Source organism: Nipponia nippon, unplaced genomic scaffold (assembly GCF_047370975.1).
Source record: "Nipponia nippon isolate SJK-2023a ecotype South Korea unplaced genomic scaffold, ASM4737097v1 scaffold_5, whole genome shotgun sequence".
NCBI lineage: Eukaryota > Metazoa > Chordata > Aves > Pelecaniformes > Threskiornithidae > Nipponia > Nipponia nippon.
The window spans coordinates 64,374,637-64,400,696 of NW_028262369.1; the positions used below are offsets into that span (position 1 = coordinate 64,374,637).

The following is a 26,060-nucleotide window of genomic DNA, read 5'->3' on the forward strand; positions in this document are numbered from 1 at the left end:
CTTAGGAATGGAGAGCAATGAAACAGACAAGAATCATATAGTTTTGGGATGGAGACTTCCAGGAATGCTAGGGAGAACACTTGTTTTGCAAGTCATACTCCAGTGTTTCCTAAAGAGTGGTATGAATTTGAGGTCCACAAAAAATGCTCGTTTTTGTTTTTTCTATTTTGCTTGCAAGCTAAGTATTTTTTTGAAAGATCAAAAATTATAATAGGTTAATATTTCAAATTCCCAGATAGCTCTAATTTATTTTTTTAATGAAATCATAAAATCGTAGAATCATAGAATAGTTTGGGTTGGAATAGTTTTTAGTTGCTAATAGTATAGAGAATTAGTGTGAAGATGCAATATCATTGCAACTATTTACAGAAGGCATTGGAAAAGTTACAGCTGATAGCCAAAAATCCAGTCACTTGATGAGGTTATTCAAAAAATGTTTTGATTCCATCATATTTCAATCTGAAATACACTGTAGGTGAGAAAATCATAGCAAAAGCTGCCTCTTTTTAATTACGTTGCCATTATTTAGTCTGGTTTTTTAGTCTTTTTTTTTTTTTTTTTCTGCTCTGTTTCATTTTGGGAGTGTTAATTAAAATGCTTTCCATCACACTATGGTGCAAAATTGGAATTCCTACTGTTTTCATAAAGTTTGTAAAGATGAGTCAAAAATACAAAATGGTAAACTTTTGAGTCCTTGTTCTTTTCGTGAAACTTTTTCAAATTTAGGGAAAGAGGAGGGAATAATGTAATTACTCTGTATAGTGTTTCATGTTTGGTCTTTGAACCGACTGCGGAAATGTTGAATTTAGATCATACGTACACTTCTAAAGCTGTCCTTACAGATAGTCCTATTAGCATTTTGTTTATTACTTACTGATTATCAATGACTAATAAGCACTCTCAAATTTATTAAGCTTAAGAGATAGCATAATTGCACTAACTGAAAGTTCTTCATAAAACATATTGCCAAGCCATGATGGGGATAGACTGGAATTTGATATTTACCATTGTTTTAGGATGATCTATGTTTTCCGGAATTACTAAGATGTCACACCCTTTGGAGGAACATGAGTGTGTTAATGAAATGGGCAGATAGTCCCACTTAGTTTAGTGATTTGGCACCAACAGTGATTAATTCTGGGTGTTTAATACTCAAAAGCATTTCAAATCCATATGATTTGGCTGTAAGTCAGTTACTGAAGTGCAGAAGCGTTTGCAGAACTATTCCTTTCCCTCCTCCCCGCTGCTCCGTACAAGTCTATGATACATGTTCTTGTTAAACCTTTATACTTTCTAGGAAAAAAAGCATCCAATTAAAAAAAAAAAAAAGTTGTTGATGAGCATTTTAAAGGCTGGTTGCATTTCCTCCCTACTGACACACATTGAAACTTTAATATCAGAAATTATTGCTCAATGTAAGCACAAATATGTTCTCCTAGTTTGTGTCTGGAGATGTTGATGACTGTTCTTTCGGTTTACAGATATTGCAGTTGCTGCACCATACGGTGGAGAGGACAAGAGAGGACTTGTCTATATCTACAATGGAAGAGCAAACGGTTTGAATGCAGTCCCATCTCAAATTCTTGAAGGGCAGTGGGCCGCTCGCACTATGCCACCCAGTTTTGGGTACTCGCTGAAAGGAGCCACCGATGTGGACAAAAATGGATATCCAGGTCCTTTGCTCTAAATGTCACTTTAGAATAATCTAATAGTAGCCCCACCTCTGACTAACAGTATGTTTAAAAAAATAAATTGTAATGTGTAATATTTCTTCCTAGACTTGATTGTTGGAGCCTTTGGTGTTGACACAGCTGTTCTGTATAGGTAAGTATCCCTCTACACTTTTACATAAGCGCAAGCAGAATGGAAGCTCAGAGGCATTCCTGAGTTACAAAAGAAAGCAGGATGAGGGAAGTCTGAAATTCTGCCACTCCAAACTGCTGGAGGTAAAAAAAGGTTATACTGAGTATATTTCACTGAGTAAATCTACAGTCTGCTATCTATTATTTATCTTTCTTAATAATCTGTAGTTAAGAGAAAACATAAATAAGCTGTCTTCAAGGCTTAAGGCTCAGAAGTGACAGTTTTCTAGATTCTGACCCATACAGGGTGCTGCTAGCTATTACAGTGCAATACTGATATTCTCATCCAACTTTGCTCATTTTGGGAAAATACCTTATTTGTCTGTGCTAGAAATAGATAGGACTTCCTCTTAACACAATTATCCATGTTCTGACTCTGGCAATAAAAGGGCATAGAAAAGGTTCCTGCTTTTCCCTAATCTACTCCTTAATTATGTGTTATTCTTGCAGTTTCACTAAATATTGTCTAAGTGTGTGTGTGGCTGTATTTCACAGTTTGATGGGGAGGGTATTGTCTAACATGGTGTTGAATGCTGTTCAAGAGGATGTTTTCTTTGCAGGGCTAGACCAGTTATTAGAGTAATTGCTGCCCTAGAAGTTAATCCAACCATTCTAAACCCAGAAAACAAAGCCTGTTCGCTGTCAGATGTAAAGGTTTCTTGGTAAGCAGGGTATCTTTGTTTTCCTTTGAGGGGAGGGACTTTTTTGGGTTTTATTTTCATAAACTTTTAATTTTGAAAGCATTCAGGAAGTCTAGTCAGCTAATTAAAAAAAGGCAATCACAGATCTTTCTGAAAGAACAGACAATACAAAATAAGAACTCTTCGACAACGGTGGGAGGACCAACATTGTCTTCAATAGATGCTAGACTGACTCCTCAGTTAGATCCTACCTGCAGAGGTTGCTAGTTGTCTGTGTTGAGTAGAGTAAGATCTTCCCAAGATGGTAACAGATCAGGCAGCTTTTGCAGTGTTTTTACCCATTAACTTACTTTTTAGGTGAAAAATAGAGTGGGTGTATGGAAGACACTTGCATGGGAAATGATTTGCTCTGCAAACTGTTTTTGGTTCTTGTTCCTGGAGTATTATCCAAACCCACTTTTCCTTTCTAGTGCTAACGTCCTTTTCAATTCAGCATGTCAGTTACCTCTAGCATTAAAAATAAATGAGCCACATTTGATTTCAGGAATCAACATGCTGCTTCACAGGTCACTATTCCTACATGAAGCAAGACTCCAAAGCTTTGCATTGCTGTCTACTTATAAATAGGTTATAGTTTCTCTCCCACCAGTAGAAAATAGCTTTTGGGAGTGAGCTAGAGTCTCAAAAGGGAATAGCTTTGAACTGAGACAAACAGTAAAGAATTTTAGAAGAAAATGAGAGAAAAAGTGTGTGAAATTAATCTTTTCTTTTCCTCCAAAACAGTTTCAAAGTAAAGTTCTGCTTAAAAGCGGATGGCAAAGGAAAGCTTCCTAATTCACTCAGTAAGTTCTAGTTTAAAAACTTTGAAGTCTTTTTATATCGTTTGCAGACATGAGCTCTGGTCATCGTTCTTTTTCATTATTGAAACAGATGGCTGCCCTTTACAGCACAATCCTACCAGTTCGGTAGCCATATGCATCTGTAAGACTGTCTTCAGCATTTTTTTTGCTGAAGTTGTGTTGAAGTCAGTGGGATTTGAGTAAACTTGGGACTTTAAGCATATGTTTAACCACTTGGTGGAACTAGTCTTGGAAAGTCCTTTTTATTTTACAGAATTGAGATCAGCTCTCATTGAGGGGAATTTTAGACAAGAATATTCGAGTATGTGCATCGTTAGGCCTGAAAAATATAGACAAGCTATAAGGGACTTCTCACATTTCTGTTGAAACCATGAACTTCTGGTTGATACTACTGATTTTTGCATCAGATTCTCTGGATCAGAGTCAGGAAAAGATTGTTTCAAACAGGTTTTTAAGTTGTCTCTTAGAGATTTTGTAGAGTGGCAGATGGCCTGCTACAATCAGGTTTTGTCTACTGATTAGAAAAGCTTTTCCTTATTTTTGTATGGCATGTCTAGAGATGGTATGATCTGTGAAGATTCATATAAATAGCTGTTACATATTTTAAATGTCATTATCTATATCAAATATGTGAAGTAAATAGATTAGCAATACAGCTTAATATAAGTGTTATGTGCAAGATTGCTTTAAAATTTTCTGGGGGGAAACAAGAATTTAACTTTTCTTGCAGTTCTATAGGAATTATAAATTACAAATGTATCAGTGCTCTTCTGTGTTTCCAATTTTTAAGGAAAAAGCAGGGTCCAATTTAGGACAACAATAGTGTTTGTTAGTTACTGTATTGAGAACTAATGTAGTAAGAGATTTTATATTGAAAGAACTGGAAGTTTTAAAAGTTCCAAGTACTAGGTTTTCATTGTAGCTGAAATCAGCATTCAGCTCCACTGCTGATGGGAATCTGGATTGTGTTTAATTGAATGAAATATCCCTAACCGAAATGCTTTGGATTGGACAGATTTCCAGGTGGAGCTGCTGTTGGATAAACTTAAGCAGAAAGGAGCTATAAGGAGAGCTCTCTTTCTCCACAGCAAACAGCCTAGCCACTCCAAGAATATGACTATTACAAAGGGGGGCAAAATGAATTGTGAAGAACTTGATGCCTTTTTGAGGGTAAGTAGCCATTTACGTTTTAGGCAAATAATTTTTGGTGCACTGTCTATTACAAGTTCCTCTTGTTAGGTGTTTTTTTTAAAAAAAAAAAAAAAGAAAAAGAAAAAAAAATGCTAGAGCAACTTCATGCCCAATGGATAGACCTAAAATTACTAAAACCGTATGTCTGTCCTGGGTTATCACTGCTGTCAGAGGATGAATGATGGATATTATTGTGACTAAAGTCCTGGCCACTAAATGGATTGAAAATTCAATTCTGAACTTTGTTATGGACTTCTTGGACAAGTCATCTAGGCACAAAATTAGTTATCATTTCCAAGAAACATGAAAGTCAATAAGCAGAGGTTGTGCTTCTACTTCGGAGGCAGAAGAATAAATGAAAATACGGATCTGTAACTAAAAAGCAAAGATCAGCAAATAACAGAGGAGACAGAGAAGGCTGAAATACTAAGTTTGCTTTTTCTCAGTCTTTTTTAGTCCCCACAAATGTGGACAGATGCTGACACCATTAAAAAGTGTAACCCAGTAGAAGAAACAGTGGCTGAAATGAGGAAGGACATGTGGAAGTGTAGCTATGTAAGTTAGATGCAGCTCAGATTTATCTCTGAGTACTTATAAATCAAACATAAATAATACTTTCTCCCTCCTTCAAAAAAACCAAAACCAATAAAAATGCTAGTAATCATTCAGGATTCATGGAGGGTAGGTAATACCTTTCTTTGACTGGCCTTGTGAGTCGGAGATATATATGTGGAAATAGACATCCCAGGTCTCAGGGTTAGTAAAGCTTTAACACTTTTCCACCTGACGTTCTCATAAAGAAAGTAATGGCACATGACCTATATGAAATTACCTTAAATTGGATGCAAAACCAGTTGAAAACTATAAGGGAAAGAGTTATCAACAGGTTTCTGCCCACAGCAGATAGCTTCTGAAGTAAGATCGTGCAGTGTTCTAGAGTCAGTAATTTTCAGAGTTTATACTGATAAAATCTGTGGCTAACATAAAGCTAAGAGATGGTTTGTAAGTACTCTGAAAGGCAGGATAAACAGAATGATTTGAAATGAGCAATATGAAAGTCGGCAACTCCAAGTACAAAGTAATAATTTTAGGAAGGAAAAATCACAAGTCCATCTGTGAGGGATCGTAGAAGCATACTGAATTTTGTCTGAACAGGATTGTATAGCCCTTTAGGCTCCTCACTGTTATAGTTCTATGACTTAATACTTCTGTATGCTCCGGTTTTCCATTTGTAAAACAGGCATGTTACTACTAAAATTGTCCATCTTCAAAGTTTACACTGCAAGTTTTCTGACAAGCATTCTTCTACTTTGAAAAGAGCTCAGAAGTTTTAATGTTGTTTTGGCTTCCTCATTCCTACTACAACATAATAAATAAAAATGCTGCTTTGTATTGCGCTTGGGATGACTGTTGCCTGTAGAGACTTCTGAAGAATATTTTTGTTGTTGTTGTTTTCTTCTTCACATGTTTTAATTGTAATTCAAATCTTCGTTTTCCTCAGGATGAATCTGAATTTAGAGACAAACTAACTCCCATTACTATTTTTATGGAATATCGTCTGGATTACAGAACAGCTGCAGATGCAACAGGATTGCACCCTATCCTCAACCAGTTCACTCCTGCTAATATGAGCAGACAGGTATACTTCTTACACAATCTGCGATGAAGAGAACTCAGAATGTATTTTAGGCTTTCAATACTTATTCAATACGTATGTTCCCCTTAGGACTTCTGAAAAATTAAGATACCAAAATATACATCTAGGCTTTAGTCTTTGAATTATGGAAATATTGGTGGTTATTGTATGTTTGTCTTCTCCTTTTTTTCCTTCTCTCTGTGTCAAATTCCTTTTTTGACACCTTATTCCTTAGTGCTGGACTTCTTTTTCACGTATACTAATTAACAGTTTTCTGGAGAAAAGCAGTTAGAGTAGTATTGAAGGTGTTAATCTTGAAGTATTGGAGTGTTTCATCCATTGCTCATACTATGCTGCTCTATGTATATTATGTTTATCCCTATAGTTCTCTTAAGGTAATAAGCATGTTTTTTCTATTTCCGCACTTTATACAAATTTTTACACTTGTTTGTAAAGAGGATAGTGGAGATGCAACTCAAGATGAAGAGATTGTTCAAAGAATGGAAAGAGGATTAAGATACGTAGACATCAGTCCTAGAACTGCAGCGTGGCAGGATGAGGCATCCTCATTTGTGAGGGATGAGTGTCCCCGCTATATAAAAACTCATTTGTTCTCTTCTGAGACTAATGCGATGAAGATATCTCGTAACAATCTATTTAGAAATTTTTTTATTTGGTGGTGACACAGTATTATTGGAAATGTGTGTTAGATGCAGGAATTATTACAATATGCGTTTGATTTTTGCATAGGCACATATTCTGCTGGATTGTGGTGATGATAATATCTGCAAACCAAAGCTGGAGGTTTCAGTAGAAAGGTAAATACATGAGAAAACTACTACAGGGAAAAGTAACTTCCCTACTTGAATTCTAAACTTCAAGAGCTTGTAATACTTTTGTTAAAAGGACGTATTGAAATAAGTAGGGCTCCTCAGTGTATACAATCTAAACTCATGCTTATTTGTTTTAAGGAAACCCTATTTTCTGCTTTGTAACCTAATGTCTTTAGCATGTAATACACGGAGAGCACACACCACTGCCCCACCCTGGCCCCCACTACAAGTACACAGTATTTACTTGTGTATTTGCTAAGCTGGACATGCATAGGAAGCATAAACCAGTGTTAGCTGTTAACTGTTCTGTTATTTAAGATAGACACATGAAGATGTGAACAGGCATGATTTTATCCAGCAAGGGGTGGAGTAGGGCTCTGTCACATGTATGACAAAATTGTTGGTATTGGTAATATCTTTTATTAAACCTGTAAAAAAAGAAACAAGTTTTAACTGATAATTCTTTCATGAGTCTGGGCTTTTTGTGCTTTGTATGCCCAAAAGCCGTTCTTAGTGTATTATCTCTACTCATAAATTATGTTATCTGTTTGTTGTTTTTTTTTTTTTATGCCCTTAGTGCAGAGCTATAGCATATGCACATGTACCTAGATAGTACAGTTCACAAACATACTAATTAATGCAAATGCTTCAGAAACATTTTACATTAGTGCAGGTACAGTTAGGTTTCCTTGTAGTTGGTGAAACAAAAATACCTTATTTGGCAAGATATTCTTTTTGTATCTGGAACAAATGTATTACAGAGGTCTTGGCTGTATTCTGTAGTTGAGCCTTCCATCAAGTTTTGTTATAAATTTATCCTTGTATCTCTGCTAAGTAGGCATGTAATTCAAAATGTACACAATGATTTAGCTGTTCATAATTCTTTGTTCTTTGTTAAAAAAAGGTGACGGCGGTTTTGTGGTTTATTGTAAATTTTATAAAAAAAGATTCTTACAAAACAGAATGTAATATTTGCTCTGTTTTTGTTGTTACAGACGTGTTTTTGTTTTAAACATAGTGTAGAGCTCTCCTGATATTCCTGAAGTATAGGTACTGCCTCTAGATTCTCTAATGTCTTTGTGCAATTTCAGAATGTCTCTTTTTTCTGTAAGTTCAACCAGTTCAATATACTTTAAAACCTGAATGCAGAGCTCATTTTTACACTTGTTTTTTGTAGTGATCAGAAGCAGATCTATATTGGTGATGACAATCCCTTGACACTAATTGTCAGTGCTCAGAATCAAGGGGAAGGAGCCTACGAAGCAGAACTCTTTGTCGTCGTTCCGCCCCAAGCAGATTTCATCGGTGTTGTTCGTAACAATGAGGTAAAATTCCAGCTATCTTTCCTCTTTGAGTAGTCGTATTTCAGGTGCTGCTATGGAAGTCGGTGGGAGAGTGTCCGTCAGTGGTATTTTTTATGCTTCAATCTTAAAGCAAAGCACTGAAAAAATGATAAGGTTCTTCCAAGCTCCAAGGCTATGTAACACCTGGCTGGATGGTTCCAGTTTAAGAGCCTACTGCTAGCAACAAAGGAGAATCGTCTGTGTGATGGAGCTTGACGCGCAGAGTTTATCTGCTACAAGTCTTTGTTTGAACAGTGCCCTTGTTGATTTATTAAAATTTAGACTTAGCATGTCATGTGCTAGGTAAAGAGCTGGGCACCCATGAGGCAAAAAGTGATGTTAAGTATTACTACTCTCTTCCACCTAAGTATGTTCAAAGCCTTGGGTGTCAGTTATCCTGACGTTCCCTTGTATTATAAAATGTCTGTATAACTTCTGTTTCTTTGAAGACACGTGGGTATAGTCCAAATTTTGTTTTAGCCCTTTATAGCTATATATAAGTAATGTACTTTCAGATTTTCTTCATCCTTGTTTTTATTTGGTATGATCTATGATCAATCAACATATCTGTAAAGCTGCAGAATGTTAAGGGGAAAACAATTTTTCCCCTATATCAAAGGATTCTAACTTTGATACTGCATCCTTTATATATGTTGGACCACACCTTGGTTTGGTTCTCCAGTTTGCCTCTGCTACTCTAGAGCTTTGTGATGTAGATTTATGCAAAATCTGATAGCTCCAAGACCTCTTTTTGAGTAAGCTAGTAAGTATTTATGTTATTTTGCCTTCCAATCTTTATTTTCCTATGGAGAGTTGCCCAATTGCCAAAGTTTCTTCACATAGGTTTTAAAGAATCACATGGAGAAATGTTTTAGGTCACAAAAATAATCAGGGCTACCCAATATGAGAGTATTGAATTTCTCTTTTTATAACCTTGGAAAGAGCATCTGTCTTGTATCAAAAATATTTGTCTCCATGGAGACTTTCATACTCAGATTTTATTTAATTCTAGTGCTTGACTGTGTTAGGACTGAGAAATGATACTAAAATTAACGCCGCATGTCTAGAACTTTTCTCCAGACTTTCAGCCAGGTGTCTAGATATAAAGAATGACATTTCTTAAGATTTTTTTTCTGGTTTATTGCAGGCTTTAGCAAGACTGTCATGTGCATTTAAAACAGAGAATCAAACTCGCATGGTAGTTTGTGACCTGGGAAATCCCATGAAAGCAGGGACTAAGGTAAGGTTTGGTCCAACAGCAGGTGTCTGGTAGCTCAAACAGGAGTGCAATTAGCATTTTTCTTAATCACAGTGGTGTCTGGGCAGGATGTTTACTCACAGGAATTTAAGATTAGATCTGGCTGACATTTAGCTGCCCACATGTTCGGTTAGTTCAGTGGTAATTGGTTTCAACTTTTCACCTAAATTAAAGGCTGAAAGGAGTGTTAATGAGTTTTATGATGCAACTCAAAGGAGTAGTTCATTGAACAGTGGAATTAATGAACTCTGGTCCCTCATGAGTTTGACTTTAGACTTATCTGATAGGTATTTTTTAGTATATAATAAAGAGCTAGCTCATAACACATCTTTCTCTTAGTGGAAACTTAATAGGGCTTCTCTCTTCTGCCTAGTTTTGTGAAGTTTGAGAGGGAGTTTTGTCTAGTTGAGACCTCCGCCCTTCCACCAAATATAGCTGAAATTGGAAGAATTAAAAGACTGTTAGTGGGACCTGGCAGATATTAAGATGATATGACATAATAAGTGAAAATCAGTTACAATTATAAACACTTTGGTGCTTTCTTCCAAGAGACATGTTGTGTAGATGAATAAATGCTGTTTCCAAAGTCTTTCAAAGTATATCAAGGCGAGCTGTACAGATGTTGAAGCAACTATCATGCACTGACTTAGAACAAACCTTGGGAACTGAATTCAGAATCATTAAAGTGTGCCCTGTTCTTCAGACTACAGTACTTATTGCAACACATAGGGAGGCTTAGTTATGTGTATAAATGGCTGAAGCAAGGGGGGTGAGCATGATGTAAACCTTACATTTCTATTTTGTGGCAGTGATGCATCGGCTGAAGTCTACAGAGAGGGTGGTACATTTCTAGCCTTGATGAACTGGACAAGTTTTAATTGCCAATTCTCTGTGTGTTTTCTCTTAACGACCACAAGCCTCAAGCAGTTTCGTTGTAGTATAATAGTATTAAGAAGCTTTTATCATGTATTTTATTGTGTTTCCACTGAACCATGGTGATTTTTTTCTAAAGCTATTAGCTGGCCTGCGTTTCAGCGTGCACCAGCAGTCTGAAATGGATACCTCTGTGAAGTTTGACTTGCAAATCCGAAGGTACGGAAATCTATGAGTATGTACCTCACCTGGTAGACAACATGCAAAGTAAACTGACTGTGAACGAAGCAGTTAGTTTCACTCTGGACTAATTCTCTAGTCTTTGCCTTCTAATTGTTTAAAAAATAATCACGTCTTCTTGATGAATTATATTTTCTAAAATAGAGGAAAAAATGTAAGAAAACCCAGTTTTCTCTTTGAATGCAGTTTCTTTTGCTTATAGCTTTTAGACAGGCCATGGCACAAGTGAAATACTACTAATGAGGAACAAAACCATTTAAAGTGTTTCAAGAAAACCTTTTGTATTTTTGTACCTGCACACTATTGTGATCTCTTGACACTTGTGTAGTGCCACAGAATGACTTGCGTCTTTGGGTTTCTAGCCCTGTTTTAAAACTGATGTTTGAACTCTGAATTCCTTCTGATGTAAAGCCGGAATTTCAAATTTTATGTATTTTGAGGATGAGAGGTATAAGGCTTTCAGAAAAGGTAATGCATGTGATGATCTGAGCAGAAGCAACATGCAGTGAACCATTTTAAGTGTTTTACAGTAGCCAGCATAAGAGACTCTAAAAATTAAATGGAACAAAACAGTAGTGTTCCTGTTAATTATAAGATGAGCACAGCACTTTCATATAAACATGTTATATAAATCTGAATTTATACCTACTGGAGATGATATTTAAGATTTGGACATGTGATCAATAGGAATCTCTTTACCCAGTACAGTTTTATGTTGCTTAATGGACGGTACAAATACAGCTGCTTATTTTCCCCATGGTGGACCAAAAGGTTTTTGGTTTTTTTTTTCCATTTAAGGTCTTCATTTTTTTTTTTAATGTAGCCAATAAATTATTCTCATCCACATATGTATTTTCGTCTGCTAGAGTTAAATAAGTTTAAACCTGCCATTCTATTTTAATGATACAGTGGTTTGTCATACTGATCAAAGGCCTTGGCAGCATTAAATCTCTCTCTGATCTCACATTGCTGTCTGTTCAATTCTTTTTTTCCCCTCTTCTCCATCAGCTAGTAAGCTGTGCCAGTGGCATGTGACTCCAGTTCTTCTTTGCAGAAAGAGATCTTCTCTGGGGGGTGTCTGTTTTCTTCCTTAGGCTAACAGCGGTCACTAACTACCTTTTACTGGGAGAAAAAACAGTCAGTGAGGTTGCTTAAGTCATGCTTCTCTTCTGATGGAAGAGAAGGGAAGTTCCTGTAACATTTTACACCTTTTATGGAAGGAATTTCCTTACACCATTTCTGAATGCAAGAACAAGTGATGCAATCGAACATGGTAATCACAGCTCATAATGACAGGCATTATCAAGGTATTATCTTGAAGAGGTTTTAAAGATCGTATTAGTTGTCTTAAACTCACAAAGCTAGATTTCCAAAGCTGGTGCAATTCCTAGCAGAACAACTCTGGTCTCTGAAAGAATGAGGTATTTACAGGTTGGGAAGAAAATGCTGGTGCATGTATTTTTGATTACGGCAGCAGTGAAGAATAATTAGAGAATTTAAGAAGATCTTTCTAAATGAAATTGTTTAGTTAGGTAGACAGAATAATCAGGTGTATCTAATCAGGATTCTGTTCCCAGCTCCACTTTGGAGGGGAATAGGAGTGTTCTCTGTATTTCTTTTTCTCTGTTTACAAAGAAAGTCCAAAGAAATTTTATGTATGAATGACTATGTATGAATGCATTAATATCTGTCACCTCTTGGTGTATCTGAAGTGTAGGAATGGGATGTTAACTATATTCATTTACTGTTTTAAACACTGTGAAGAGGGGTAGGCAAAAGTAGCCCTAGCATACTTTTCTGCCCTGGGACTAGTTTGAGGCCAACAAGTCCCTGAGCAAAAAAGTGGAACGTAAGGCTCTGCTAGCTGTATAGTTGATGTTATCCCACAGCGCTGGCATTTGAATTTTCATATGTGCGGCAGCTAAGGAAGAGAGTCAGCATTAGCTTTGTGTCCTTTCTTGACTTCTCCCTCCTGAGGGACCTCCAAACTGTGCTGAGGGTGGGACTGTCATGCATTTAAGTGAGAACTTGCTGGAATCTGCTCCATAGCTTTAGTAAATGTGCTTTCCTACAGTGGCTCAGGAATCATGTTATGATGTTACATACAGTTATTTTAAGTTGTTGATTTTGGTGGTTTGGTTTTTTTTTAATACTTAGCTTATTTCATTTAAGAAATTAACTTTTATTTTCTCTGCAGTTCCAACCTGTATGACAATCTAAGTCCGGTAGCATTCTATCAGGCTGACCTTGCTATTTTAGCAGCTGTTGAAATTAGAGGGTAAGCATTGATACTATTTTAATAAACATCTTTCTCAAATGAGCTTTGCATGTTTGCTTCTTTATAGCCAATGAGCTTTCCTTCAGGTCTGCATAAGTTTTCAGGAAGCCTTAGGGAATTTTTAATCATAAAGAAAATATGGTTCTCTCTAGCCACTCTTTGGACTTTCAGATCTTAAATAATTCTAAATAATTACAGAATGAATTCCAAAAAGGAATGTTGTGCCTCTGTTACTAGAGTGTTTTTTAGAAGAAGAGGAGACAAAACAATCACCCATCGTTTTTGCAGGTTCACATGTTTCTCCAGGTCATTTTCCTCCTCCACAAACTGACTGGGTTTTCATCTGAAACCCCCTGAATCCTTTTTTTCAACAACAGTTGAAAATCCTATTGAAGCTAAGGTTGCAATGCCCCTCACCTTCTTCAGTCTTATGCATTGCATTACTATTGTAATGACTCTATTACCTCTGTTACTTCTGCTTACCAGAAATCTATATTTCACACCTAAAAGGGATATAATCCTCTTGCTTAGCCACTTAACTCAGATTCTTGAGTCACAATTTTTAAAAATTGCCACTACGTTCATTATTGTGATCTAATATCCGAGAGGTGCGGGGGATGGCACAACTGAAAAGCATTATTGCTAGCTTCACTGTTTTCAGTGCATGCTGAATTATTCTTATGACTGTACTGATAAGTCTCTACACTATCAATAGTTTGCATTATTGAACTGTTTCACACTTTGTGTTTTTTGGATGACATGTATGTATCTTAATTCTGTTAATGGTTTACTGGATGATGTAGGATGAATCCAAAGTTTAGGACAGGAAAAGAATGTTTTGAAATACAAGGTTCATCTTTTCACATAGAGAAGAAAACTGAATATTTACTATGCAAGCCACTCAACCTCTGTTCTTTCTGGTTTTATATACAGAGAATGAAAAATTGGAGATTGTATTTTAAGCGTGTTGATTTTTTTGAGATGTTCTGGAGAACTGCGTTTATCGTTTTGTACTTTATAGTAACGATTTGTTTGCTCTGCTGTTTAGTGTGTCGTCTCCTGATCACATATTCCTTCCTATTGCAAACTGGCAGCCGAAGGAGAATCCAGAAACAGAAGATGATATTGGGCCTCTAGTTCAGCATATCTATGAGGTATGCAATTACTACTCATTTCAATTACAGAGTTCTGTGATAAAAGAAATCTTTTGGTGTAGCTTTTCTCTGGAGTAAATTATAATTTTTTTTTCTTCATCTTGTTCTTGCATGGAAAGAAAGATTTTATTTTTTTCTAATGCTGGGTCAATAATTGGTATCTGCAAGAAGGGTTGGAATACCTGCAATTGGTGTAACAGGAGTGGCCATATAGAAGAGTGGCCAGTAGAAGAGGCTGATTTTTTTTTTTACATTATTACACATATTTTATTTTCTAGCCCTTTGAAATCTAGATAAAACATCTGAAGTAACTTGAACTCAGAAAATGACTCATGGCTGTAAATTATTCAGTATCCTCATTTGTATTCTAACTGTTCTGAATTATTATTGTAAAGTCTTTTGCCTTGAAAAATTTTAAGTATTTAAAATTTCCTTAAAAGAATGATCACAGCTTTAATCTAGATTGTTTAATTAAACAAATCTTACTGAGAGGGCTGTGTGAATACGAATAGTTAAAAGTTGTTCTAGAACTCAAGACCATTTATCTAACAAAATTTACGGGTGCATGTATCTGTGTTCAGTGTATCTTGGCTGAGACACGTACAGTGGCTGTGATTCATGCAACAGACTACCAAAAAACCCCCTTTTTTCAAGGAAAAAAAAAATACATTTCTTGAAGGCAAAAAACCTAACGCCATTTAGCTTTTCTTCAAAGTAATTTTTATCAAATTACAGAACTAATTTTAAGTTTTGCCTGTTGAGGGACTGAAGTTTACCATTTTCAGGTAAGTTGTTGATGCTACTGCCCTAAGTGGTTGGGGGTAGGGGTAGCAGCAGTATCATTTACGGCTCAAATATAAAATAACAGCTATATGCACATTAACGAAGAAGGCAGCATTGGGGTTTTTTACATTTGTTAACTTTATTTTCATGATCAGCTGAGAAACAACGGCCCAAGTGCATTCAGCAAGGTGATGTTGACTCTGCAGTGGCCTTACAAATATAAAAACTACACACTGTTGTATATTGTTCAGTATGAAATTGATGGTCCCATGAACTGCACTTCTGATATGGAAATCAATCCATTGAAAATTAAGGTAAGTGGGACTTTTCCTTTTGTTTGAGTGGAATGAAGTATGTTCGTTTGTTTCGGAAACACACTCAAAATACCCAGATCCCTGAGAATATCTAACACTGTCTAAGTTTCATCTGTTGCTGAGGAGCAAGACTGCACTGTTTGATATTGCTTGTCGATGTATATAGCAGATGAAATAAAAGGTAGACAATAGATTGTCAACCCAAAGATAAACGTGTCTTGTTTCTTTCTAGGTTTTTAGTTGGTTCTTTTTTGGTTTGCCTTTTTTTTATTTCTCCTTGAAGATGGTCCTGTATGAGTTCTAAGTCCAAAGCAATCGAATGATATTGAATGGTCATGAACAAAAATATTCCAGATGCTTCTGGGCTGTTTATGTAAATTTTCTGGGTTTTATTTCTTGGAAGAAAATGGCACTGTTTTTTCTATTACTGGCTTATTTATCTAGGCCCTCATCCAAATGCCACAGAGGTCAACAGGAGTGTTTCAGGGGGCTTAAAAGTATGCTATAACTGCCAGCAAAACATGCAGTTTGCAGAGCACAGAGCAGAAGAAACTCCTTTTTTCTAGGTCAGACTAGACAAAGAAACACCAGATAACCAGCAAGTTTGGCAGTAGAGAGCTGAATTCTAAGACAATTTAGAACAAGTAGTATAAATCAGTATATTAGTTCTAAAAGAATTCAAGCAAACATATGTATAAAAACACTAAGAGAAGATATTCAGTGTATAGAACAACAAAGAATACTCATCTATCTTTGATATCAGAAAACAATTTTAGTGAATATATATAAATACAAATTTCCTGCACTTTTGCTATACCATTTGTAATAATGTATTTTTTACAACTCCCTTGTAAGTTTTCTCATGTAAATTTGTTATGTAGAGGACAAGTAGCATAGCTCTGCCTAGTCCCATATGTAAATTTGCAATTTTACATAGGGAATTTCTAAGGGATTACTGAAATAATTTATGAAACATACTGTAAACTTTTTCAAGCCCCTCATAAAAAAGTTGTCATGTGTACACATATACAGTGGTATGTGGTACATCAGTACCATACTAATGCTATTTTTTCAGAGTTAAAAACTGAAATGTTGAGGAAAAATCTTTAATAAAAGACTGCAAAATTGAATTATTTGTTGCAGTCTAAGAGGTTTGTTTTTTTTGTCTATACATAAAAAACTTTTAAGTTGAAGAAGAATTAAGGCTCTGTGTTGGTTCTTAGTAGAAATTTGCATCAGTGATCTAGAAAAGGCAGGAGTAACATTTTAATTACAGCTGTAGGTAAAGCCAGGTTCTGAAGAACAGCTAGGATAGAAAGAGAGAAACCTGATGAGTTATATATTTTCTTGACCTTAACTTTGAAGTCTGCAAATATCTAAATGCAAGAATTATTTATTATTTGGGTTTCCTTGGTGTATCCTAGATTTCTGCTTCTAAAGATGATGAGAAGAATGAAACACTTAGCAGGGAAGATAATCGTGATCATCGCATCAGTCGAAGGGATGTAACTGCCATTGAAGGAGACGTGCATACTTTGGTAAGCTCTCAGCATTGATATATTGATAATATTTTCAGTTTTCTTAAAACGAAGATGGAAATGAAAGCTCCATCAGATGAAGAACCACTTCAGAAAATCCATGTTCTGTATTTAAACAGTTAACAGACAAAAAAGTCACATGCTTTGGAGCGCTTTTGGTTTGGTTTTTTTTGTTTGTTTGGTTTTTTCAGTGTGCATCAGTTTTCCTGAGGGTAGTCAGCCAATGAGGCATATGCCTGTGGTTTTGTGCTGTTATGTTTTAAGCCCTTAAAAACAAAGGTCAAGTTGGGCACTTCATTCAGTGTCAGTCTTCTATACTGTGCTGTTCTCTGAATTTGAAAATCAGTACTTCAGAGGAGGAAGGCTGGTAAAATAGGATGACTGAGAGGAAGCAGGTGAGTGCTGCAGTCGTATCGTTGCTACAAATTACAACTGATTTAACAACACGTTTCCTAGCTCATCAGTAGACATTCTGTAGTCAGACACGTGGAGGACCTGCCCTTCCTAAACAAGATTGAAAATAATCTGTAATATGAAGTAAATTTATTACCGTATCACTGTCTTTGTAACTGGGCTTGCAGAAATGAACCTGTCCCTGCTTTGGGCAAGGGAGAATGGGCAGGCAGCTGAGAGAAATGCTTGGGAGTTTAGGGTGGACCAATGGGACTAAGGCAGTACAACCTTGATTCCAGAAGTGTTTAGGCTTTGGAGAAGACAAAAAAAGGGCTGAGCAAAGAAAGTGAAAATAGGAATTAATTCCTTATTTTATGGTGAGAAATGTTACTTTATTTTTTTAGATATAAGCTACAAATATTCTTCAGTATCTATAAATGCAGTTCTGAAGGGTGTGGTGGTGGGTTTTTTGGGATTTTGTGGGTTTTTTTGGGATTTTGTGGGGTTTTTGGGATTTTGTGGGGTTTTTGGGATTTTGTGGGGTTTTTGGGATTTTGTGGGGTTTTTGGGATTTTGTGGGTTTTTTGTTTGGTGGTTTGGTTTGTTTTTAAAGGGCTTGGGTTTTGCCATATCTTCCCAATGACTTGGCAGGATTTCACCTCAGAGACTAATATCCAGTATTCATAATAATTTCACTGAGTTGTACTTACGCTGCAGATGTACCTACACTATACAGTGCTTTTATCTATAGTACAGCTAAAATCACAATTATAAAATGAAGCCTTGTCTTGCTGTGCTTTCTTCTTGAAATACTGGTGGTTTAGCATCACTATTATCAAATGGATTTTAATGGAAATGTGGTTGAGAAAGGCCAGTTTAACTTCTGTAGTCCTAAGTATGGCTTATAGATTAAGTTAGTCAAGTTTGAAGACTTCCGCTGAATGCAACAAAGTGTATTTTGTGGGCACCAAGTGCAGTTAATTGTCATGGGTTTTCCTATCAAAAAACCTGTGGAGGATGGTAATATGAATTGACCAGAAACTGCGCCCCGCCACCCCCCAACATTTTTTTTCCTACATATGTATATATAGGAAAAAGTAAGTACATATCTTAAAGCTACTGCCAGCTGTTTCACATTTGGGATCCAAGTGGCTCACATAATATTTTTCTGAATGCAAACTTATGGGACCCTATAAGTAATTATTCAGTACTGGAGGTTATTTAATATATTTGAATGGTTTATGGTGCTTTGCCAGGAAAAGAGGACAATAAAGTATGGATATGAGTAAAGTAATGCCATTAACGACTTTTCAAATATTTTCATATTTGGAATATCCTTCCTATTTTTATATGCAGGGCTGTGGAACTGCTGATTGTTTAAAGATAGTCTGTCAAGTTGGCCACCTGGAAAGGGGAAAGAGTGCAATATTGTATTTAAAATCACGCCTTTGGATGCAAACTTTCATGAATGTGAGTGACTGAATATTCTGTCCCTGCTTCTGAAACAAAAATAGTGGCTTTTGTATCCACGTGCAATACTAATTCTGTTTTTTCTTATACAGAAAGAAAATCAGAATCACTCCTATTCTCTCAAATCATCTGCTTCTTTCAATGTTATAGAGTTCCCTTATAAGAACCTTTCCTTTGAAGATATCCACAATTCTACAGTAGTAAGTCATTTACATCCAGCTTGAGTTACCATACATAATTACTTTGAAATTAATACAAAACCAGTGATTGTTGAGTAGCTTTTTTGTGGCTTGGTCTAATTGTAATTTTATCAGATATTTGATTTATACATTAATTTCAGTTATGCACATACAATGGAGGGCAAAACAAAATTTTTTTGTCCTAAAACTAGAGTTAACAATATTTGCAGCTTTAAAGACTTAACTGAAAATGAAGAAAAAGATGGTGAACAGTCCTAATGTTTTTAAGATGTCCTTAATGTTTTTAAGCCATTCTTGTTAAGAGAAATATTGTACTTGAAAATTGTCTTCTACTGTAGTAGCACTTAGAGCTTGAATAATGGACCTTTATTATATTATATGAAGTACTACGTGAATGTGGAACAAAAAGACCATCTGTGCCCTAGAGGGTTTCAAAGAGAAAGGAGACAGGGTGCAGAAAGAAAGGAAGATACAGGCCATTTAGTTGGGCTGCCAAATTAGAAGTTTTTGGTAGGTACTATAGCATAAAAGATCTTAAGAAAGGGGTTGAAAAGGATTGTGATTGATTTATTTTTTAATATGGTTTTTAATGCCTATTATTAACTGTTTTTTTCTCTCCTAAGCCTTGTGGAGCTGATTTTTGTTTCAAGGAATACTGCCTTTTAAGAAAAAAAGGAAAAGCTCTGAATTATTTTTCTCTAATTCCCAAATATTTCCAGATTTCTGTAGTTTTACTGAAAATCATCAAGCATTACAGAATACATGTTGCTGTGGTATCACTGATTGCAAAAAACCAAAACCAAACCAAAAAAAAAAAGAAAACCCAAACCCTCAAAGTCCTGTTTTTATTTAAATTTAAAATCTTATTCAATTTGGGTCAATGAAACCTTTGTGTCACTATTAATCTATACCGGTTTACTCACCTTGGAGAGAAAAAGTAATTTATGATGGATTAAGATTATTTGAAACACTATAGAATAAAGATATACAAGACTTCAACTGCATGAATGGCCTCGGCATGTCACTGCTGTGCAAAGTGTAATTTATTGTGTTTTTCTATTAGGTTACTACAAATATTACATGGGGCATTCAACCACAGCCTATGCCTGTGCCAGTGTGGGTTATAATTTTGGCTGTCCTAGCAGGATTATTGCTCTTGGCTGTTCTAGTGTTTGTAATGTACAGGGTAAGTACTGCATTTGAGATTTTGTATTGTTTTCTTTTCCCTACTAGCGATGTATTACTTCAAATATTAACCAGCAGCTTGCAGAAATACCTTGATCCCCTTATCATCTGAATCAGTTAAGTTTTTGGATAACTGTAAAAACTTTTCAGCTTTGTCAGGAAGAAGTTGAATAAAAGAGGATGTCTGTGATTGCGCTGAATTACTCAGTTTAATTTTTCAGCTAATATTTATTGGCTTTGGATGTCAAAAACAAGGAAAAAGAGAGTAGGAGGGAAAAAATCAAATAATCAGTTAAGATCCGATCAAGAAGGAAAGAGAAAGGATGTGTGTATGTTTTGAAAATCACAATGTAATTTCTTTATTGTTCTCTGAATCACAGATGGGCTTTTTCAAACGTGTGAGACCACCTCAAGAAGAACAAGAAAGAGAACAACTGCAGCCACATGAGAATGGGGAAGGAACATCAGAAGCTTAAGCAGAGTTTTATCTGTAAGACATTCTGAAATTTTAAAATGCCTACATCTTGGTTACAAATATTGGTTTCCCCCTTAAGGAAAAAACACTCACGACTGCAAAGCTGCTGGTCTCAGAAGGTATCAGCATGTACAAAATAAGAGCAATATATTTAAATCCTCCTTTTTGTGTTAATTATGTTCATCCATGTGACTAACACATCTGCACTGATTTGTGTGTGAAAAAATTAAGTAATATGTAGTGCTGTGATTTTGCTTATTGGGATGTAGGAGACATCATCTTTTTTGATTCACAGACCGACCTTACATGAATTATTACACAGATTCTGCATTTGCTCTTGAAGCCAACAGCTTCCATAGATACTTGTCGGATGACACGTTTAGTTTTGATTGATTTTTGTTGGAGTACACTACACTTGAAAGCTAGCTCTTGAAAGCTAGTTGCACAAAAAAATGAACATAGCTTGTTTTACAAAACTGAAGAATATTCTTTGATACATTGACTCTGCTGATGATTTTCCTCCTGCTCAAAGAATATGAAAGAGATTATTCAGTGAAATCATTCACATCTGATACCTGTTCTGCATGCCTGTTCCCTCCCTGCTCAGTCACCTGTCTTGTGGTTTCCCTCTAGACTTTACAAATATTGTTCTTCAGGTCCTAGGTCTCTTACTGTAGGAATTAAGTCTACCGAAACAGGAGTGAGTGGTAGAAAGCTGGGGATGATGATGTACTTTCTATGGGACCTAGTGAAACAATTCAGGGCAAGATCCAAGGACTCTGCTGAGTATTTCCACAGAGCAGGATCCAGGTGTTCCACAGAATTCTTGGCAGCATGGATTCATTCAGGCACTGCCAGGGACAAGGTGTTTGCTCGACTGCGGCTGCCAACAGACATGTCTGATGAGAAAAGCCATAGCCTTTATGTTCACAAGTCAAACCTCCGCAGGGCTGGAAGTTAAGTTTGTATATTACTCGGGTTGAATTTTGGTTTCTGGTAAAGCAATGGATGGAATACTTTGACAGGTTACCTGATGCACTGTGAGGAAGCTGTTGTTAATTCCCGCATTCTGTGGTTGACTATGTCCAAGTGCAGGATGGAGTAATATAGGGAGTGTTTAAACTAGACTATCTGCCAGCCAAATGTATCTAGCTTACATCCGTACTTCAGCCACACTCATGCCTGCCTTGGCACCTGCCCTGAGAGAACAGAGCTTGTCAAATGAAGCAGAGTATAGCTGGCAACATAAAATGGCTTGAAAAGAGAAGGTTGATTTGGCTTGTTTCATTTCATTCATTCATTGTATGTTTCATTGCACAAAAGACTTTTCATTGCACAAGACATTTCATTATGTTCAATACATTTCATTACCTGAAAAGACACTAAATATTTTGTTTCATTGTTATTTTTCTAAACATACAAAAAACTCAGTGGTTTAAAGCCACAGGTTTATGTCATTCTTAGCTTATTTCCCTCAGCATTGGTGTGGTAAAATGAAGCTGCTTCTACTTCGGAGAGAACACAAGAACATTGTCTATATGCATTTCAGTAGAAATGTAACTGCAGATTAGGAGGTTGCTTGGCTTGCAACCACGTGTAGCTGTGTTGCACAAATCTTAGAGTGGACATACTTAAACTATTGCAAAGGTGCCTTATATGAGATTTGTTTATTGTCTATTCCAAAAAGGGAATAAATTACATCATAAACTCCCTGTATGCAGCCACATACAGAAAGGAAGACTTCTACTGTAATCATGCCAGTGAGATTTCTACGTAGACAAACTCTTAAAAGGAAAAAAAAAAAACAACTCGCGTTTGGTTTGGTTTTGTATCTTGGGGGTTCAAAGCTGCATCTCCCCCATCAATGCTGCAATGCCCAGTAAACCCAGAATTATCTGAAATGAACGGTTTGATTCAACTCTCATCTCTGCATCCTTTCTGAGATTTAAAATCCACAAATGGCTTTCGTTAAGTCCATTCTTACTCACTGAACCGTGATGGCATTTGAGTCGTTAAGAGAGACAGCACAAAGTCTGCGGGGGCCAGTATGTATATCAGATACAGGCTTGCATATTTATCCATTTACACGGTTTTGGTTTAGGCAATTTATTTAGATATAGTTAGTTTACATGAGAGGGTACAGGGCATAATTCCGCTTTCACTGAATTTTCAAGGTCTCCAGAGTGGCCACATTTTATTTTTGTCTTTACTTCTGGTATTGTTACATATGGTAGAGAATCAGGAGTCAGGTTTTGATCCTGGCCTCAAAATGTGACTTTTATAAAACACAATTTCAGTTACTTACACAGGCTTCTAGTTCACAGACTTTGTCAACTGATTATCTATATGCAAAGAGATTGTTTTTACCCAGTCTTAATCTTAGTAGGTTAAGAGGTTTAAGAGACTGTCAGACAGATTATAGCTCTAATTCTTACATGTGTGCTTTCATTACATGTACACACTGTGTTGACTTGAAATTTATTAGACTACTTGCATGTCTAGGCATTATAACGAGATGAAAAAAAAAGGCACGATCAAGATCTCTTCAGCTCATATGGAAGGGATACTGTAGTATTGTTAATGTCAGTGCTAACTGCATCTTAATTTTACTGTGGCAACTGGAAACTCATTTTGCTGATTTTTCAGGATGAAAAGGTACATTTTATTGGTACAACTACTGTAGCTATGGAAAGTTTCTTCCATTTATTGGAGTTAGATAAAGTAAGACTTATTTAAGTGATTTTTATTTTCTTGCATTTTACTGGAGAATAAAAGCAAATAGTTGCTTTTCCCATGTCCACTAATTTCCAGTTTGGTTAAAAAAAACCCTAGTAGTATATGGAGTATACAGGTTACTTGGTGAACATAGATGTAACATCCCAAATTCAGTTTAAAGTAACATTTGTGTTTCAGGAAGATTCTGAACAGGATGTTTTCCTGAATGGGGGCGCAGGAAACATTTGTTACCATGTTCTAGATTCAGCAATAAAATTACAGACTATATATGTACTTGTGTCAGTATAAATTTCATACTGACTTATGTCAGCATTGATGTATTCTTACAGCAAATATTGTAGAATGATGTTAAAACTTTTAAAGAAACTTTAAAAAAATGTATTTTGGAATGAAATTAATGCCCTTGAGTCAAAATTGATGTGCATAAGATGCATACTGCAAGCATTAAAAAAATACAAGTACAGTAACAGAGAATTAGTTCTCTTTTGAGAGTTATGTTTCAGGAGTGTATTTTTATGAATATAAAATCAACAGCTATATAATTATTTAGACAATGAAAACATTTTAAAAGAGCTATATCTTTTATAATGAAACATGAAATCCTATAACTACTCCAGTTTGCAATTATTGCAGCATCTCATGATCAGTATTAAAAAGTGATTTATATTACAAAATGCATAGTATCTATTACTATATTTGACAATATTTAGAAAACATAAAGCAAGGAACCTAATTTATAGGTTTACATTTCTTTCAAGAAACTACCAAATTGTGGAGATAGCTTTTGTTTAAGCATGACTGCAAAGTCAAATATGGGATACGTTTGTCAACATAAGTTGAAATCTTTAAGGAAATGTTCGCAGGTATCAGTGTCAAGCTTATAATTTTATTTGTCCCATTTTTCTGTTTTAAATTTTGATTTACACGTTGATCTTTGATTCACATAACGCTTGTGGAAACTTTCTTAAAGTTTATTATATATGCTCTTTCTTTATAAAACATTTATTCCAAGCAAAGATTTTTAATATGTAGTTGTTTCTTGTGTCTATGCTTAAATAGTCTTTAAGGTAAACTCTCACGGGTATTTTGAAAATATTTCAGCTATAATCAGCATGTTCTTGGTGATTTGAAGGATTCATGTTGCACTTAGATTTTTGCAACATTCAGGTTTGCTGTTGCGTACCCTGGCATAGATAGGCCCTGCAGTATTTTGTCCTACACCCTCACAAACAGTCACAGAGCAGCATTACCCTGGTGAAAATCTAGTCTGTTTTTGTCTTTGGTTCAGACTAAGACCTATTCCACAGTCTAATGAAGTCCTAGAAAACCTGACATTCATTGCAACTGGCTTTGAATGTGACCCTTGCTGCTGGCTGTTAAGGGGGGGGGGAAATAGGATTTTATAAAAGGAAAATGGAAATCGAAAAAATAAAAAGGTGGTGGCAGACCACTGATGAGCCTTACAGCAAAGAGATGGTTTTGTTTGTTTGCCTATTTCTGAGATGGGAAGAACCCATTAGTTTTCTGCTGGCAACGGCCTTCTATCACAAATGAATCCCACAGTTTGGATCATGATTATATGCTGAGCTCTAATAGCTCTCATTGACTTGAGTGGGATCTGAACTCTTTGGTACTCAATCTCTAGCTTCTAATTCCCAAGTGCAATATAATATGACCAGATCTAGTTCACTGCCAAGTTGTCTGTTTATTTTGTTTGCCTAAGAAGGGATGTAGCATTTGTTGACTTGCAGTGGTCAATATTTTTACAGACATTAACAAAACCAGTGTGTTAAATCGAGGTGATAAATGAATGGTATGGAAAGGTTTTGATCGCCCACATTGGGTGAAACATGATGTATTATTCTAAAGGGCATCCATTACTAACTCTTGAGTTATTGAGAATTGGTACAATATTCTTTAACTCCACTGTGGAAAATTTGACTAGAGACTATACAATAATGGCTTTGAGTCTGTAGTGCTACTACTGTTTCATGTGATTATGGTATTTAGTATTTCGGTCTATTTTTTTCCAGTGTGTAGAATTTTTATATAACACAGTAAATCTAACCTTTCATGCAATGACCTTCTCCAAATATGCTGCATTAAGGTTGAATAACTTGACCCTTGGCTCTTGCAAAGTATATGAAGATTTAATGTAGCATTTGAATCTTCAGAAAACTTTTACAGGTTTAGGTGGCCCTTTCTAGTCCGTGAAGGAAACCTGTATTTGCTATGATACAAGTATGTTGAAAATGTAACATTTTATGTCTTTGTAATAGAATTTTTTTGCCTTTTTTGTTTTTGCTCGTGCATTAAATCAGTAGAGCGTTGTTTGCACAAGCAGAAAATTAACATACTAACAGGAGTGCTGCATTTTGGGTTTCTTAGTCATGTAGTAAATACGTGTAACATAAATGGGAATATTTTCAAGAACTATGAACTTGTTTCAAAGGTCTTCGGTACATTTAAGGAGAGCAATATACATTTGAAGTCACCTTATTTTTTATTAAATTATAAATCTTGAAAAAAATGGGTATTGTGGCACAGTAATTTTGTACTGATATCAAATATATAGCTATTAAGCTATGGTTTTCTTTTCAGCTCATTCTTTTCATCCTAATTCAAATTTGATTGATTTTATTAGGTTGTATTTTTCTATATATGTATACAATTTCAAAATATTATGATTGGATAAACTGAAAAATGTAAGTATTGAGTTGATTCTGATACTTAGAATTTTGGAATAAAATACCTCTTAATTAACAGGAATTCTGTTTGGTGTTTTGTTTTTTTTTTT

General features: G+C 35.7%; 1 protein-coding gene across 2 annotated transcripts in view; it reads left to right on the forward strand.

Annotated features, from left to right (window-relative positions):
* Window positions 1-26,032, forward strand: part of ITGAV (integrin subunit alpha V) — a 64,972-nt gene extending 38,940 nt beyond the window's left edge. For both annotated transcript variants that reach the window (XM_087730536.1, XM_087730535.1), the window contains exons 13-30: window positions 1,482-1,673; window positions 1,779-1,824; window positions 2,423-2,524; window positions 3,287-3,345; window positions 4,379-4,533; window positions 6,056-6,193; window positions 6,941-7,008; window positions 8,201-8,348; window positions 9,514-9,606; window positions 10,637-10,716; window positions 12,935-13,015; window positions 14,064-14,169; window positions 15,108-15,266; window positions 16,691-16,804; window positions 18,554-18,667; window positions 18,760-18,867; window positions 19,931-20,053; window positions 20,433-26,032. In XM_087730536.1, the coding sequence (XP_087586662.1) occupies window positions 1,482-1,673; window positions 1,779-1,824; window positions 2,423-2,524; window positions 3,287-3,345; window positions 4,379-4,533; window positions 6,056-6,193; window positions 6,941-7,008; window positions 8,201-8,348; window positions 9,514-9,606; window positions 10,637-10,716; window positions 12,935-13,015; window positions 14,064-14,169; window positions 15,108-15,266; window positions 16,691-16,804; window positions 18,554-18,667; window positions 18,760-18,867; window positions 19,931-20,053; window positions 20,433-20,528 (1,982 nt within the window). In that variant the 3' untranslated portion in view covers window positions 20,529-26,032. The remainder of the gene's footprint in view (window positions 1-1,481; window positions 1,674-1,778; window positions 1,825-2,422; window positions 2,525-3,286; window positions 3,346-4,378; window positions 4,534-6,055; window positions 6,194-6,940; window positions 7,009-8,200; window positions 8,349-9,513; window positions 9,607-10,636; window positions 10,717-12,934; window positions 13,016-14,063; window positions 14,170-15,107; window positions 15,267-16,690; window positions 16,805-18,553; window positions 18,668-18,759; window positions 18,868-19,930; window positions 20,054-20,432) is intronic.
* The last annotated feature ends 28 nt before the right edge of the window (window positions 26,033-26,060 follow it).